Source organism: Euphorbia lathyris, chromosome 10 (assembly GCF_963576675.1).
Source record: "Euphorbia lathyris chromosome 10, ddEupLath1.1, whole genome shotgun sequence".
Lineage (NCBI taxonomy): Eukaryota > Viridiplantae > Streptophyta > Magnoliopsida > Malpighiales > Euphorbiaceae > Euphorbia > Euphorbia lathyris.
In genome coordinates, this window is record NC_088919.1 from 41,210,047 (window position 1) to 41,222,855 (window position 12,809).

At 34.2% G+C, this 12,809-nt stretch overlaps 1 protein-coding gene across 1 annotated transcript; it reads left to right on the forward strand.

The window, feature by feature from the left end:
* Positions 1–4,544: 4,544 nt before the first annotated feature.
* LOC136208477 (uncharacterized) lies at positions 4,545–10,737 on the forward strand. The gene is made up of 5 exons (XM_065999390.1): positions 4,545–4,906; positions 8,854–9,096; positions 9,478–9,561; positions 9,964–10,093; positions 10,202–10,737. Exons 1-5 carry the CDS (start codon positions 4,653–4,655, stop codon positions 10,307–10,309), a joined length of 819 nt encoding a protein of 272 aa, XP_065855462.1. The 5' UTR covers positions 4,545–4,652; the 3' UTR covers positions 10,310–10,737.
* The last annotated feature ends 2,072 nt before the right edge of the window (positions 10,738–12,809 follow it).

Sequence of the window (12,809 nt, forward strand, 5' to 3'; positions counted from 1 at the left end):
CATTTATGTTCGCATACTTAGCGAATCATCGTTTCGCGAAGCCAAATCTTCATTTTTTCTGACTAACACGATTAAATTTTTCTGAAGGTGGTTGAATACGTAATATTCATTCCTGGAAGCTGGTGTGTTAGGGTGCCATGAGAGACATCCATTCAAAAATGCCTGGACTTCCAACCATCAGTTGTGAATAAAAGTCTACACCGTGGAACATGTCCATTCCTCAGTGGTTAATAAGCGCCTATGTGTCGTGAGATATCCATCCATCTGTAGTGAAAAGTAGCCTATGTATAATGAAGTGATTTGTTAGGAGTTTATTGTGGCAATCTTAGTGAATAGTAGCCTATGTATTATGAAGTGATTTGTTAGGAGTTTATTGTGGCAATCTTGTTGTAATTTTTGTTGTTGTTGTGATTTTAATGTTGTTATTGCGGCAATTTTGTTGTAAATTTTGATAATGTTATGATTTTAATGTTAGAATCCGTTGTTGTTTGCCCTTTTTTGTTATATACCACTTCGCGAATTAGCTTCAAAACACATCCAGGCTTCGCATATGCGAACTAAATTCATCAAGCAAACCCAAACATTTACTTCGCAGACTTCGCATAGTATGAAATATGCGAAGTCAGACGGGATGGGGCGAGCCGCGCGTAAATATTGGGGGTATTAAGGGAAAGTCACACAAAATGAGTCTAGATATGTAATAGGTTGAGTAAATGGGTTAAATATGTAAATGAGCCTCCCATTTGACATAGTTTTGTAATTTTCCCAAAATCTAACAATCTCGAAAATCATGGATAAAGATAAATCAAGATCATTTAAATCAATGTTTCAAAAAAAAAAGATCATTTAAATCAATAAACATACAATATACATGCATTTTGACCTACCTGAAATATTTGTAACCATAATTCAAAATTAAATAGTTAATTCAAGACTGTTCATTTGGTGCTCTTTTAACATTAAAAAAATATAGATATAGGTCTCAAATTGAATAGAATCCATTACAATATATGTTTTAAATGTATAAGTAAAATGTTTTTATATGAAAATCATATTGTAATAAAATTATAATTAAATCATATTATTAAAATTAATTAATTTTCAATACGTGAGTATTTAGATAGAGAGGGCTAGCTTTGCTTTCCTTTCCTTTTCTACCAAAAAAAAAAAAAGATAGAGAGGGCTAGCATTTCAATTTCAAATCTTCCATTTCCGATATCGAAAATTTGATATTAATCATAGCCTGGAGAACGGTATGTGAATTAACTTGCTTTAATTACATATTATATTGAAACCGAAGGTTTCGAAACCATGGTATTATACGTTCATTAACTGATTTACTATTAATAAAAACTATAACTAACATTGGAATTTGAGAGAGGAAATGAATTTTTCTTAAAACCTTTTTGAGAAGTAAGAGAAAAACTCAATGTACTTGCCCTTAAACAATATGATATTATAGGCCAAAGTTATATTTAAATCCCATATCTTTATAATTTTTATTAATTAATTAAGCTTTGATACTTATTGAATTCTTCACTATCTTTTTTTACTTATTAGTAGACCTGTTTATGGGCTGGATCGGGCCGGGCTACACCGGACTTATAAATAAAAACTTATACCCAAACCCAGCCCAGTCCGTGTTAAATATGCTTCGGGTTCGGGCCGGGCTGGGTTGGATCAAAAAACCTTAATCCAGATCCAGCCCAGGCCGCCCATATTGATTTTTTTTATATATAAATTTCAATTTTCATTTCAACTATTTTTTAATGAAACATTTCGACTAAATTACAATCAATAATATTATAAAAAAAAGGGCGAGGTTTAAAGAAGAATGAGATGAGATTAAATTAGACGAAACATGAATGGGATATGGAGATGGAGGGAGGTAGGCAGGCGGAATGTAAAAAAAAACAATCAGATGGTATTAGATTAGGTTTGTTTATATATGTTTTATATATTAGGTTGAAATAGTTTTTAGTTTTATTATTATTATATATTATTAATAAAAGTAAATATATGAATAAATTTTATAACAGGATAGGAATAAGTTTTAAACTTGAATGCAACGTCTTTATATTTGAGTTTTATTAATTAACATATAAACTGTAATAATATATAACCAAAATATAAATACATACTAATATTTTACAGACCGGGTCAGGTTAAGACGAGCTTTCATAATAGATTCCAAGCTCAACCCATAAATTAGTGGGTATCTTCGGGCTTGGGCCGGATCGGACTAGATAAAAATTTAGTCTAACCAAGCCCGTCCCATTGTCTACGGGTCTGGACGGACCATCGGATCCATGAATAGGTCTACTTATTAGTTTACTATTTTTGTAAATATTATTTTTTTTTGCGGGTGCTTTTAAGTATATAAGCTTAGAATACTTACTAGAGAAAATTCATCTAAAATACAAAACTCCATATAGGTATGTTTAGTTCAGCTGTTAGCTAACAACTGTTGTTGTTGCTATTATCTGTTTGTGATTGTAGTAAGCTGTTTGTTGTTAGCTGTTTAATTGTTAGTGTTTGATAAATTTATATTGAACTGTTGCTGTTAGTATTTAAAATGTCTAATATGAACATGTTTTAAATTAATCAACAAATAAATTATAAAATAAAAAATGTATTACACAAGTTAATAAAAATAATCTAAATAAAAAAATAAAAAATTTTTATTGAACGCAACAAAACATTTTTCTTTCGGTAATTATGTTATAGAAATAGAAATAATGTTAAAGAGAAACATTTTGTGTGAAAATAAAAAGGATAATTTTATCAATGACAAATAACTATAAACTAATGTTCATGAAAAACTCCAAGAAAAAGCTTTTCGTGAAAAGCTTCAAAACGCTGCAGTTTTTAAAGAAAATGCTAAACGATGCGGTTATATAAACCTAACCGAACGCTATATTTCTTGCGGTTTGGAGTGAAACGCTAAACGCTCTTCCAAAAAGCTGAAACAAACACCCTCATAATCTCTCAAAATCGATTTTAGGACGTTTTGATCTAAAAAAACAGAACCTAAACGAAATAACTAAAAAATGAAATTGAGGACCAGGTTGGTTCAGCTGTTAGCTGTTTGCGGCTGCAGTAAGCTGTTTGCTGTTGTTGTTAGCTGTTTTAATTATTAGTATTTGGTAAAATTATATTAAAATGTTGTTGTTAGTATTTAAAATGTCCAATATGGACATGGTTTAAAATATTGTGTTGAAATAAGAAGGATAATTTTGTCAATAACAAATAATTATAAACACTTGTTTATGAAAAACTCCAAAATGCTGCAGTTTGCAGAGAAAATGCTAAACACTCGACTGTCAGTCTGGCTGTTAGAGAGATGGACTACTTTGAATGTCCTGGAAAAAAGTTTTTAGCATTGCCATTATGATGTGCCAAATGAATATTTTTAGTTGTTATATTTAACCTTTATTTTTTTTTTGTTATATTTAAAACCGCGGTTTTGATCACATGCACCTTAATGATCATGTAGTATTTGATCATTCACTATTAGATCTAGGCTTATTAGAATCATAAGGTGGAGATTCAAAGCATCCTATAGTAAGCCCACATCTAACGCTGAATGACTAAATTCATTTGGTCATTAAGGTGCATGTGAACATGGCTGAACTTAACTTAGGTCTTGTTTGATAACAATAAAAATCACTTAAATTAATAGATTAAGCACTTATTTAGTTTAAGTGTGTTTAATAATGGTTTTTTTATTAACCACTTAAAATTTTCAATTAAGCTACATATCACTTATTTTGTTAAGTCAAAATATTTAACTTCAAATTATCAACTAATATTTTAATATTCAGCACTTATTTTTAATATTTATCAAACGCTTATATCATTTAATAATTTCAGCACTTATAATATTCAACACTTAAAATTCAGTACTTATTTTTTCAGCACTTAATTTTCAGTTTTATCAAACGACACCTTAAACTGTTTAATAAATTAAATATTAACTGATAAATTAAATATTAAACTTGTCCAAAATGGTTGATTGGCCTCTAAACTTTCAAAGTGTCTCGATAGTCCCCTGAACTTGCATAAAATATTCAATTAGCCCCCTGAACTTGTGTAAAATATAATCAATTAATCATTCGGTTGTAAAAAAGTAAGTCAAATACGGAAGATATGTTACACGTGCCTTACAATGTTATTACATACTTCACAAAATAGATTAAAACATGTTAAAAAAGAATTTCTTAATTATTTAACTATAAAACATTTCTTCTCTAATATTATAATCGCATACCCCGACCTTAGTCGTTTTACTTTTTTAAGATGCGTGCAACATATCTTCCGTATTTAACTTATTTTTTTTTACAACCGAGTAATTAATTGATTATATTTTATGCAAGTTTAACATTTTATGCAAGTTCAGGAGACTATCGAGACATTTTGAAAGTTCAGGGGCCAATCAACCATTCTAGATAAGTTCAGGGGGCAAATGATGTATTAAGCCTAAAATATAATAACGCTTACTTACCTCATTCATTCTATTCTTCCCGCCTCCTGAAATGTGAAATCCCTCCATTTTTTTTTTCCTTTTCTTCAGTAGAGTAGAGACTGTAGTCTAGTGAGCGACGAGAAAGGAGAGGGATAGACTGATTGACGAACCAGGCAAAACAAAAGCAATGGTGTCCGAGCGAAGAAAGAGAGATGATGGAAGCAGCCCCAGCGCTGACGATAACGGAGCTGCCTATGAGGAGTTGAGGAAGCAGAGAATCAAAGAAAACAACGAAAGATTACACAAGTTGGGGATTCTCGACCTTTCTCTCAACCTCAAATCTCACCCTGCTCCAACCACCAAAAATTCTCGAAATGTTTCTACTGCCCAGAAACTTCCTAAATCTTTGCCCCTCTCTGATTCCGCCAGGCGTTCATCCAGGTAATTTTGTTTTTCCCTTTGAAATTCTTTCTCTCGCTCCTTTATTTCCATGACATTGTTAGTCCTTTGGTTAAGTAAGATCTGAAAGAAGAAAAAAGATAGAGAATGATGATTTACATCGACTTGGTTTTGCCCCTTTAATGTTTTTAGGTATCTCGGAACAACAACAACAACAACAACAAAGCCTTAGTCCCGAAATGATTCGGGGTCGGCTAACATGAACCATCATATAAAACCGTGAAAATCAAGTCGTGTCAGCGACACAGATTCGCTCCCTCCACTCCGTCCTATCCACTACCATATTTTCTTCAATTCCCAATAAACTCATATCACTCTCGATCACCCTCCTCCAAGTTTGCTTAGGTCTTCCCCTTCCCCTCACCACTACATCCCTTTGCCACTCTTCGGTTCTCCTAACCGGCGCATCAAGCGCTCTACGTCTCACATGGCCAAACCACCTTAGTCGGTTTTCTCTCATTTTATTCTCAATAGATGTGACCCCTACTTTTGTCCTAATTATTTCATTACGCACCCGGTCCTTTCTCGTGTGACCACACATCCATCTCAACATACGCATCTCCGCCACCGACATCTTATGGATGTGGCAGTGTTTCACTGCCCAACACTCCGTACCATATAACAATGCTGGTCTAATTGCCGTCCGGTAGAATTTTCCCTTCAATCTATTAGGCATGCCGGGATCACAAAGGAAACCCGTAGCACTCTTCCACTTCGACCAACCAGCTTTAATCCTATGAGCAACATCTCCATCTACTTCTCCATCCGTTTGGATAATAGATCCTAAATACCGGAAGCAATCCGAGGCCTGAACAACTCTCCCATCTAGGGTGATTGTCCCTACCTCCCTACTCCTACGGCCGCTAAACTTACACTCCAAATATTCTGTCTTACTTCGACTCAACTTAAAGCCTCTAGATTCTAGAGTTTGCCTCCATAGTTCCAATTTCATCTCCACTCCTTTCGTCTCATCAACCAACACAATATCATCTGCAAACAGCATGCACCATGGTATACCATCTTGAAGTGAACTTGTTAGTTCATCCATAACGATGGCAAAAAGAAATGGGCTTAGTGCGGAACCTTGATGCACTCCAATCGTAATAGGAAACTCTTCAGTCTTCCCAACACTAGTACGTACACTCGTGCATACTCCCTCATACATGTCCTTTATGATGTCAATATATTTCCGCGAAATGCCTTTCCTTGTCAAGGCCCACCAAAGTACTTCCCTTGGTACCTTATCATATGCTTTCTCCAAGTCAATGAAAACCATATGCAAGTCTTTCTTCTTATTTCGATAGTGCTCCATTAATTGTCTCATTAGATGGATGGCTTCCATAGTTGATCTTCCCGGCATAAAGCCAAACTGGTTTTCCGAGATCTTCACCGTCCTCCTTAGCCTTTGTTCAATCACTCGCTCCCAAAGTTTCATAGTGTGACTCATTAATTTGATTCCCCGATAGTTGGCACAATCTTGGACATCGCCTTTGTTCTTATACAAAGGGATTAAGGTACTTTTCCTCCATTCTGATGGCATCTTATTGTTTCTCCAAATTTTGTTGAAGAACGTCGTCAACCATTCGATTCCTCTTTCTCCCAAACATCTCCAAATCTCAATAGGGATGCCATCAGGTCCTACTGCTTTCTTCAACTTCATCTTACTTAATGTCATTTTGACTTCACCCTTTTGAATTCTCCGCAGGCATTCATGATTTATCATATCGTGATGGATACTTATATCTCCAACATCTTGTTGGCGATCTCCATTAAATAAGTCATCAAAATAGGACCTCCATCGTTCCTTGATATCCTTATCTCCAACTAGGACTTTCTGGTCCACATCCTTCACACATTTAAATTTTCCGAGATCTCGCGTCTTCCTATCTCTCATCCGAGCAATTCTATATATGTCTCTTTCCCCTTCTTTCGTATCCAATCTTGTATACAGATCCCGATTCATCTTTGCTCTAGCATCTCGTATGACCTTCTTTACTTCCCTTTTAGCCTCTTTGTATTTTTCGTAGTTCTCGTCACTCCTACATTTCCCCAATAGTTTATAGGATTCTCTCTTACTCTTTACTGCTTGTCGTACTTCTTCTGTCCACCAAGATGTGTCCTTACCCGGTGGCATGCTACCTTTAGATTCCCCTAGAACTTCCTTCGCTACTTCCCTTATACTATGCTCCATCTTATTCCATATCGAATCTATATCTGAATCCATATTGCAAGTCCAAATATCTTTTTTGGTCATCTCATCCACAAATTTTTGTTGATTCTCCCCTTGCAATTTCCACCACTTAATCTTAGTCTCTACTTGAGGTGTTTGTTTTCTTATACATTTCCTACTTCGAAAATCTAGCACCACTACTCTATGTTGGGTTGTCGTACTCTCACCAGGGATCACCTTACAATCAATATAACTCTTTCTCCAAGCACTCCTTACTAAGAAGAAGTCAATTTGGCTCGCATTACCGCCACTCCGATAAGTCACTAAGTGGGATGTTCTCTTCATAAACCATGTGTTCATGATACTCAAGTCATAGGCTGATGCGAATTCCAAAATATCATTTCCTGCTTCATTCTTATCTCCAAAGCCATACCCTCCATGAACACTCTCAAACCCATCTCGCCTAGAACCCACGTGTCCATTGAGATCACCCCTAGTACCATTTTTTCATCCCTAGGAACCTGTTGCACCACTTCCTCTAAGTCATCCCAAAAAGCTTGTCTTATAGACACATCTAATCCTATTTGTGGCGCATATGCACTAATGACATTCACAACCTCATCCCCTATCACTAGCTTAACACTCATAATTCTATCGCTCTTCCTAGACACCGCTACTACCTCATCAATATACTCCCTATCAATAAGAATACCTACTCCATTTCTACCCTTATCCTTTCCTGAGTACCAAAGCTTATAACCCCAAGGAGCTATCTCTCTAGCCTTGGCTCCAACCCACTTGGTTTCTTGTAGGCATAATATATTTATTCTCCTCCTCTTCATAACATCTACAATTTCAGCTAATCTTCCTGTCAAAGAACCTATGTTCCATGTCCCAAAGCGTAACCTACTACCCTTACCCCTACCCCTACCATTACCGTGGACTAGCTTATTTACCCGCAACCCTTGCATATTTGACACCACCCCCGGGTCCTGGGGTGGCGCGCCGCTTCGGGGCGACGACCTAGCAACCCTTGCACATTTATCACTACACCCGGGTCTAGGAAGTGCAGCGCGTCGCTGAGTAGGGAACGCCCCAACGGTATTTATATTATGGTTCATGTCATAAGATGTGGCTAAGTTTTACGCTGGCCGCCACAAACCTACCGCAACCCTCCTCCTTTGTCCGGGCTTGGGACCGGCTGTAAAGGCCACCAATTCTTTAGGTATCTCGGAAATGAGAAAAAAAATTCCTTATTGGCTTCTGTTTATGGTCCTTAGAACTGTGTTATCCCAATTTGCTTGCCATAAATTTGGAGGAAATTAAGACCAGTACAATAGCGTCTTGTTTATGATATGTTCTTCTTAATCCTAATAGTATCGTGTGAAATGATGTTGTTTGGCTTAATCCTTGTTTTAACAATAAAGGGAAAAAATGGTATAATTTAATCCTTGAGAGTAAATATATGAGATTCTCTTGCAATTTTGGAAAGTTTCAACTTCATTTGTTAACTATTTGTCCTTTCATCTCTGTATTGTCTTGTGGCTCACTAACTAAGCTTGGAAAATATACATCTTCTGGTTGTTTTCGTTTAAAAAGAAATTGAATAATTAAACTTCATTAACGGTGAAAAACTGTGTTGGTGAAATCAAAACATCACTTTTCTTTCTTTGCCAGCCGTTTCTTGCCAAATTCCAATTGTATAGAGATATGCTTGAGAATTTTTTTTTTGCTTGTTTCGGTACTTTATGGTTGTCAGGTTGAAGAGTATGAATCCAGTGAGCTATTCAGATTACTTCACCAAAACAAAGAAAGAATCCTCTAACTCTAAGGATCTAGAGATACGGATAAAAGAAGGCTCTAAGCCGGAGATATACGATGAAAGACATGAGAAGCTTCTAGGTGATTGTGAGACAACTTGGACTTCGTCAATGGATGAATATAGGGAGGATGGAAAGCGCATATATGATCCAGAGAAAGGAGAAACATGCCATCAATGCAGGTTTTCAGTTTTTGTCCTCATTTAATCTTATTTTGAAGGTTAAAATTTTCCTTTTTTTTATTTTCAAAATTTGAATGCCTTGTTCTTAATTCAAGATATTCTAATGGCTATTGATTCAGGTATTCCAAAAGGAGAATTCTTTAGGGTTTCAATTCTTTAGCATGGTAGCTCTTGTAGGGTATGCATATGCTTCCATGCTAGAACCTTGGGTAGATTCATTATTTTTGGAGCCAGCTTTTTTTAATTTTCACATGATGAGCGTTATTTTGTGATATAAAATGCTCAAATTCAGCAGTTTGTCATCTGGATGTACTTGGCAATTCTTTACTTTATTTGGGCTGCTTCATTAAAAATGCTTAGAAATGCCATCCTTTCTTACAGGCAGAAAACTCTTGGGCTTCGTACCCATTGCAGCAGTTGCAAAGCGGTCCAAGGTCAATTTTGTGGAGGTTGCTTATTTACAAGGTATTTGTTGTCATCTTAATAACTAAGTTGTCCTTTATTTGGTTCTGAAATTTTAATTAGTACTTTTTTCCCGTATTTCTGCCTCTGGATGTTTGGTATTTGCTTCATACAAAGCAGTTCACAATAATAAAGTGGCTTTGAGGGGCTTGTAAGGGGGATTCCCATTGAAATCCTTATGGGTTGTTAAAATTCTTATTCTTTCAATTCTTGTAAGTTTTTTTGATCAATTATATGACTAGTCGTTCTTTTTTCTGGTAAGAAGGGAAAGTGAAAAATTGAAATAATATCAGAAATACAGTTCCAATTTACAGAGTTGCCACAATATACTTAGATGTATTTAAGTATAAAGTTATTCTTGATAACTATGTGAATGTGAATAAGGTCAAATTTGTTACATGTCAGATATGGAGAGAGTGTGATTGAAGTGAACGAGAATGCAAATTGGGTTTGCCCTGTTTGTCGTGGAATTTGCAACTGCAGTCTATGCCGAAAGGCGAAAGGATGGGAACCCACTGGTTGTATTTATAAAAAGGTTAGTTACCACACTTCCTTTTGCAATAATCACAACAAAATGATAAAGATGAAATTAGCATGTTGAGCAGCAGGAAGTGAAGTGATTAAGTTTGGTATACCTTATCAGGTTATGCAGCTGGGCTTCAAATCTGTAGCACATTATCTGATTCAAACCCGACAGGTTAAATCTCAACCAGAAGAAGGTGCTGTTGAAATTTCAGACTCTGAAGAATGAACTGCCCTCTTCAAATAAAGGTCTGCAACTTGATAACTATGCTTTAAATAGAAAGAAGTCAAGAATGGCACATAGGAACGAATGAAGTTACTCAATTGAAATTGGCTCGAGAAATGCATATTCAGAAAGTCTAGTTAGAAGTCACAATTTTGTTCAGTTTTCAGAAAAATGAGAAATGCTTGGTGTTCTGTTGCAAGTGATTTTGGTTCCCACATGGGTAATATATGTAAATTTCTTGTCGCTTTGGTACATTGGAATAGTTGCAGAGGTCTTTTTAACATGATATTTTGTGAAATTGATAAAAAAACTCTTCTCATGTTGAAGAAATCAAAACAAAGATGCAAATTTTGCTCATGCAAATAATGATAAGTATGATTTTGGCCTAATACATCTATAGTTAGATCCTGTATTTGGCTCAAAATTTTAATTGTTTGCTTTAATTCTCAAAAGTTGTAAATGGCTTCATATTCTTAATAGAATTTATTGGATGTAGAAAATGGGAGACATGTTAAGTAGATAAGTAGTTATGAACTTTTGAAAATTTACGAGCCAGTTGAAGTTTTAGAGTTATTAAATGCAATTGGATAAGAATAGAGGATCATTTGAAATTTTGAAAATTGAGAGGGTTAAAATTTTGTGCTAAGTAGAGGAAGCAACAAATATATTAAGCCTGTGATTTTAGGAAAATAATTTTTTTGTCCACATTTTCCAATTTCGGTGTTTGCTCTCTCACATAAAAACTCTCAAAATGTTAACTAGAAAACCATAAAAATGCCAAGTTTATGTATGGGAATAAAATCATACATAAGATAAGACCAATTAAGGTCACTTCATTGTAAGCACCATTCGAAACGAAGGCCGCCTAGGCGCTCGAAATCGAGAATCCGCCCGATTTTCTATGATTAGTCCCTCTAGGCGTTTTATTGATTCCTAGGCGATTTTCAGCCGATTGGGCTCCGTCTAGACCGCCTCGGCACCGCCTAGACCGTCTAAAAGACAATCAACAAAAGTATTTTTAATTGTGAATTTATTTTTTTTGCTTTATTATAATTCACTTTTAAGTTGTTTTAATGATATTGTTGTTGAAATGTTGATGTTTGTACAATTTTAAAGATATATGTTACAAATATACATATTTTTCTATATTAAATAATTTTATATTATTATTTTTATATAGTATAATACATATTTTAATTGTATTTATACAATAATTTGTTGATTAATAAATAAAAATACAAAAATACAAATCCGATTAATCTCCGATTAATCTCCGACTAATCCCCGATTAATCTCCGACTAATCCCCGATTAATCTTCGAGGGGCCTGTCCGCCCGACTAGCGCCTAGTGTTTTTTTACAACATTGATTGTAAGAGAAAAATTTAGACTTCTAAATAAGATAGATTAATTTTGGAATAAGAGTCAAATTTGATCTTGAATGTTTTTAGTAAAATTTAGATTTAATTTTAACGTATGAAATATTACAATTTTATTTTTAATGTTTTCAATTAAAGTCAATTTTATCTCTATGTTATCAAAAAATTTGAAAATGTTGGTTGATTGTTATTATCAAATATTAATTATGTTTAAGATATTTAGTGAGTGTTTGTTTCAGCTTTTCGAAAGAACGTTTAGCGTTTCATTCCAAACCATATGAGATTAGCGCTTGGTTAGGTTTATATAACTGTAGCGTTTAACATTTTCTCTAGAAACTGCATCGTTTTAGAGCTTTTCACGAAAAGCTCATATTTGGAGGTTTTTTTTATAAACAGTTGTTTGTAGTTATTTGTTATTGATAAAATTATCTTTCTTATTTTCACAAAATATGTTTCTTCTTTGACATTATTTTATTTCTACGACATAATTATCGGAAGAGCAAAGTTTTGTTGCATTCAACACATTTTTTATTTTATAATAGAATACGGTGCAAAAATACCCCTAATGTTTATAGCTTGGAGCAATTTTATCCTTAACGTCTAAAATGATGTAATTATACCCATAGCGTTGGCAGCCAAGAGCAATTTTACTCCTAACATTGACAAGTTAGGTCAATTTGAGAAATAATTCATTAAACTGTCTCTTAGATACGAATATTGTTATCTACATTTTACATGTGTATCATTTTATCATCATTAGTAACAGATCACAAACATATAATTAGCCGTGAATTAAAAAAAGGAAAAATATAGTGTTTTGTACGAGTTGGACAAAAAAATTCAAATATTTCACTGAATTTATGAATATTAATTTTCAATTTTGTTATTAAATCACAAAAAAATATGAAATCTCTTTGTTGATTAATTTAAAACATGTCCACATTAGATATTTTAAATCAGAATAGCAACAGTTCAATATAATTTTACCAAACACTAATAATTAAACAGCTAATAACAAACGGCTAACAACAAACAGCAACCGCAACAACTATTAACTAACAGCTGAACCAAATAGGCCAGTGTGTTACTAATACATTTGCAAAAAAAAAAAAAAACCTATTAAATA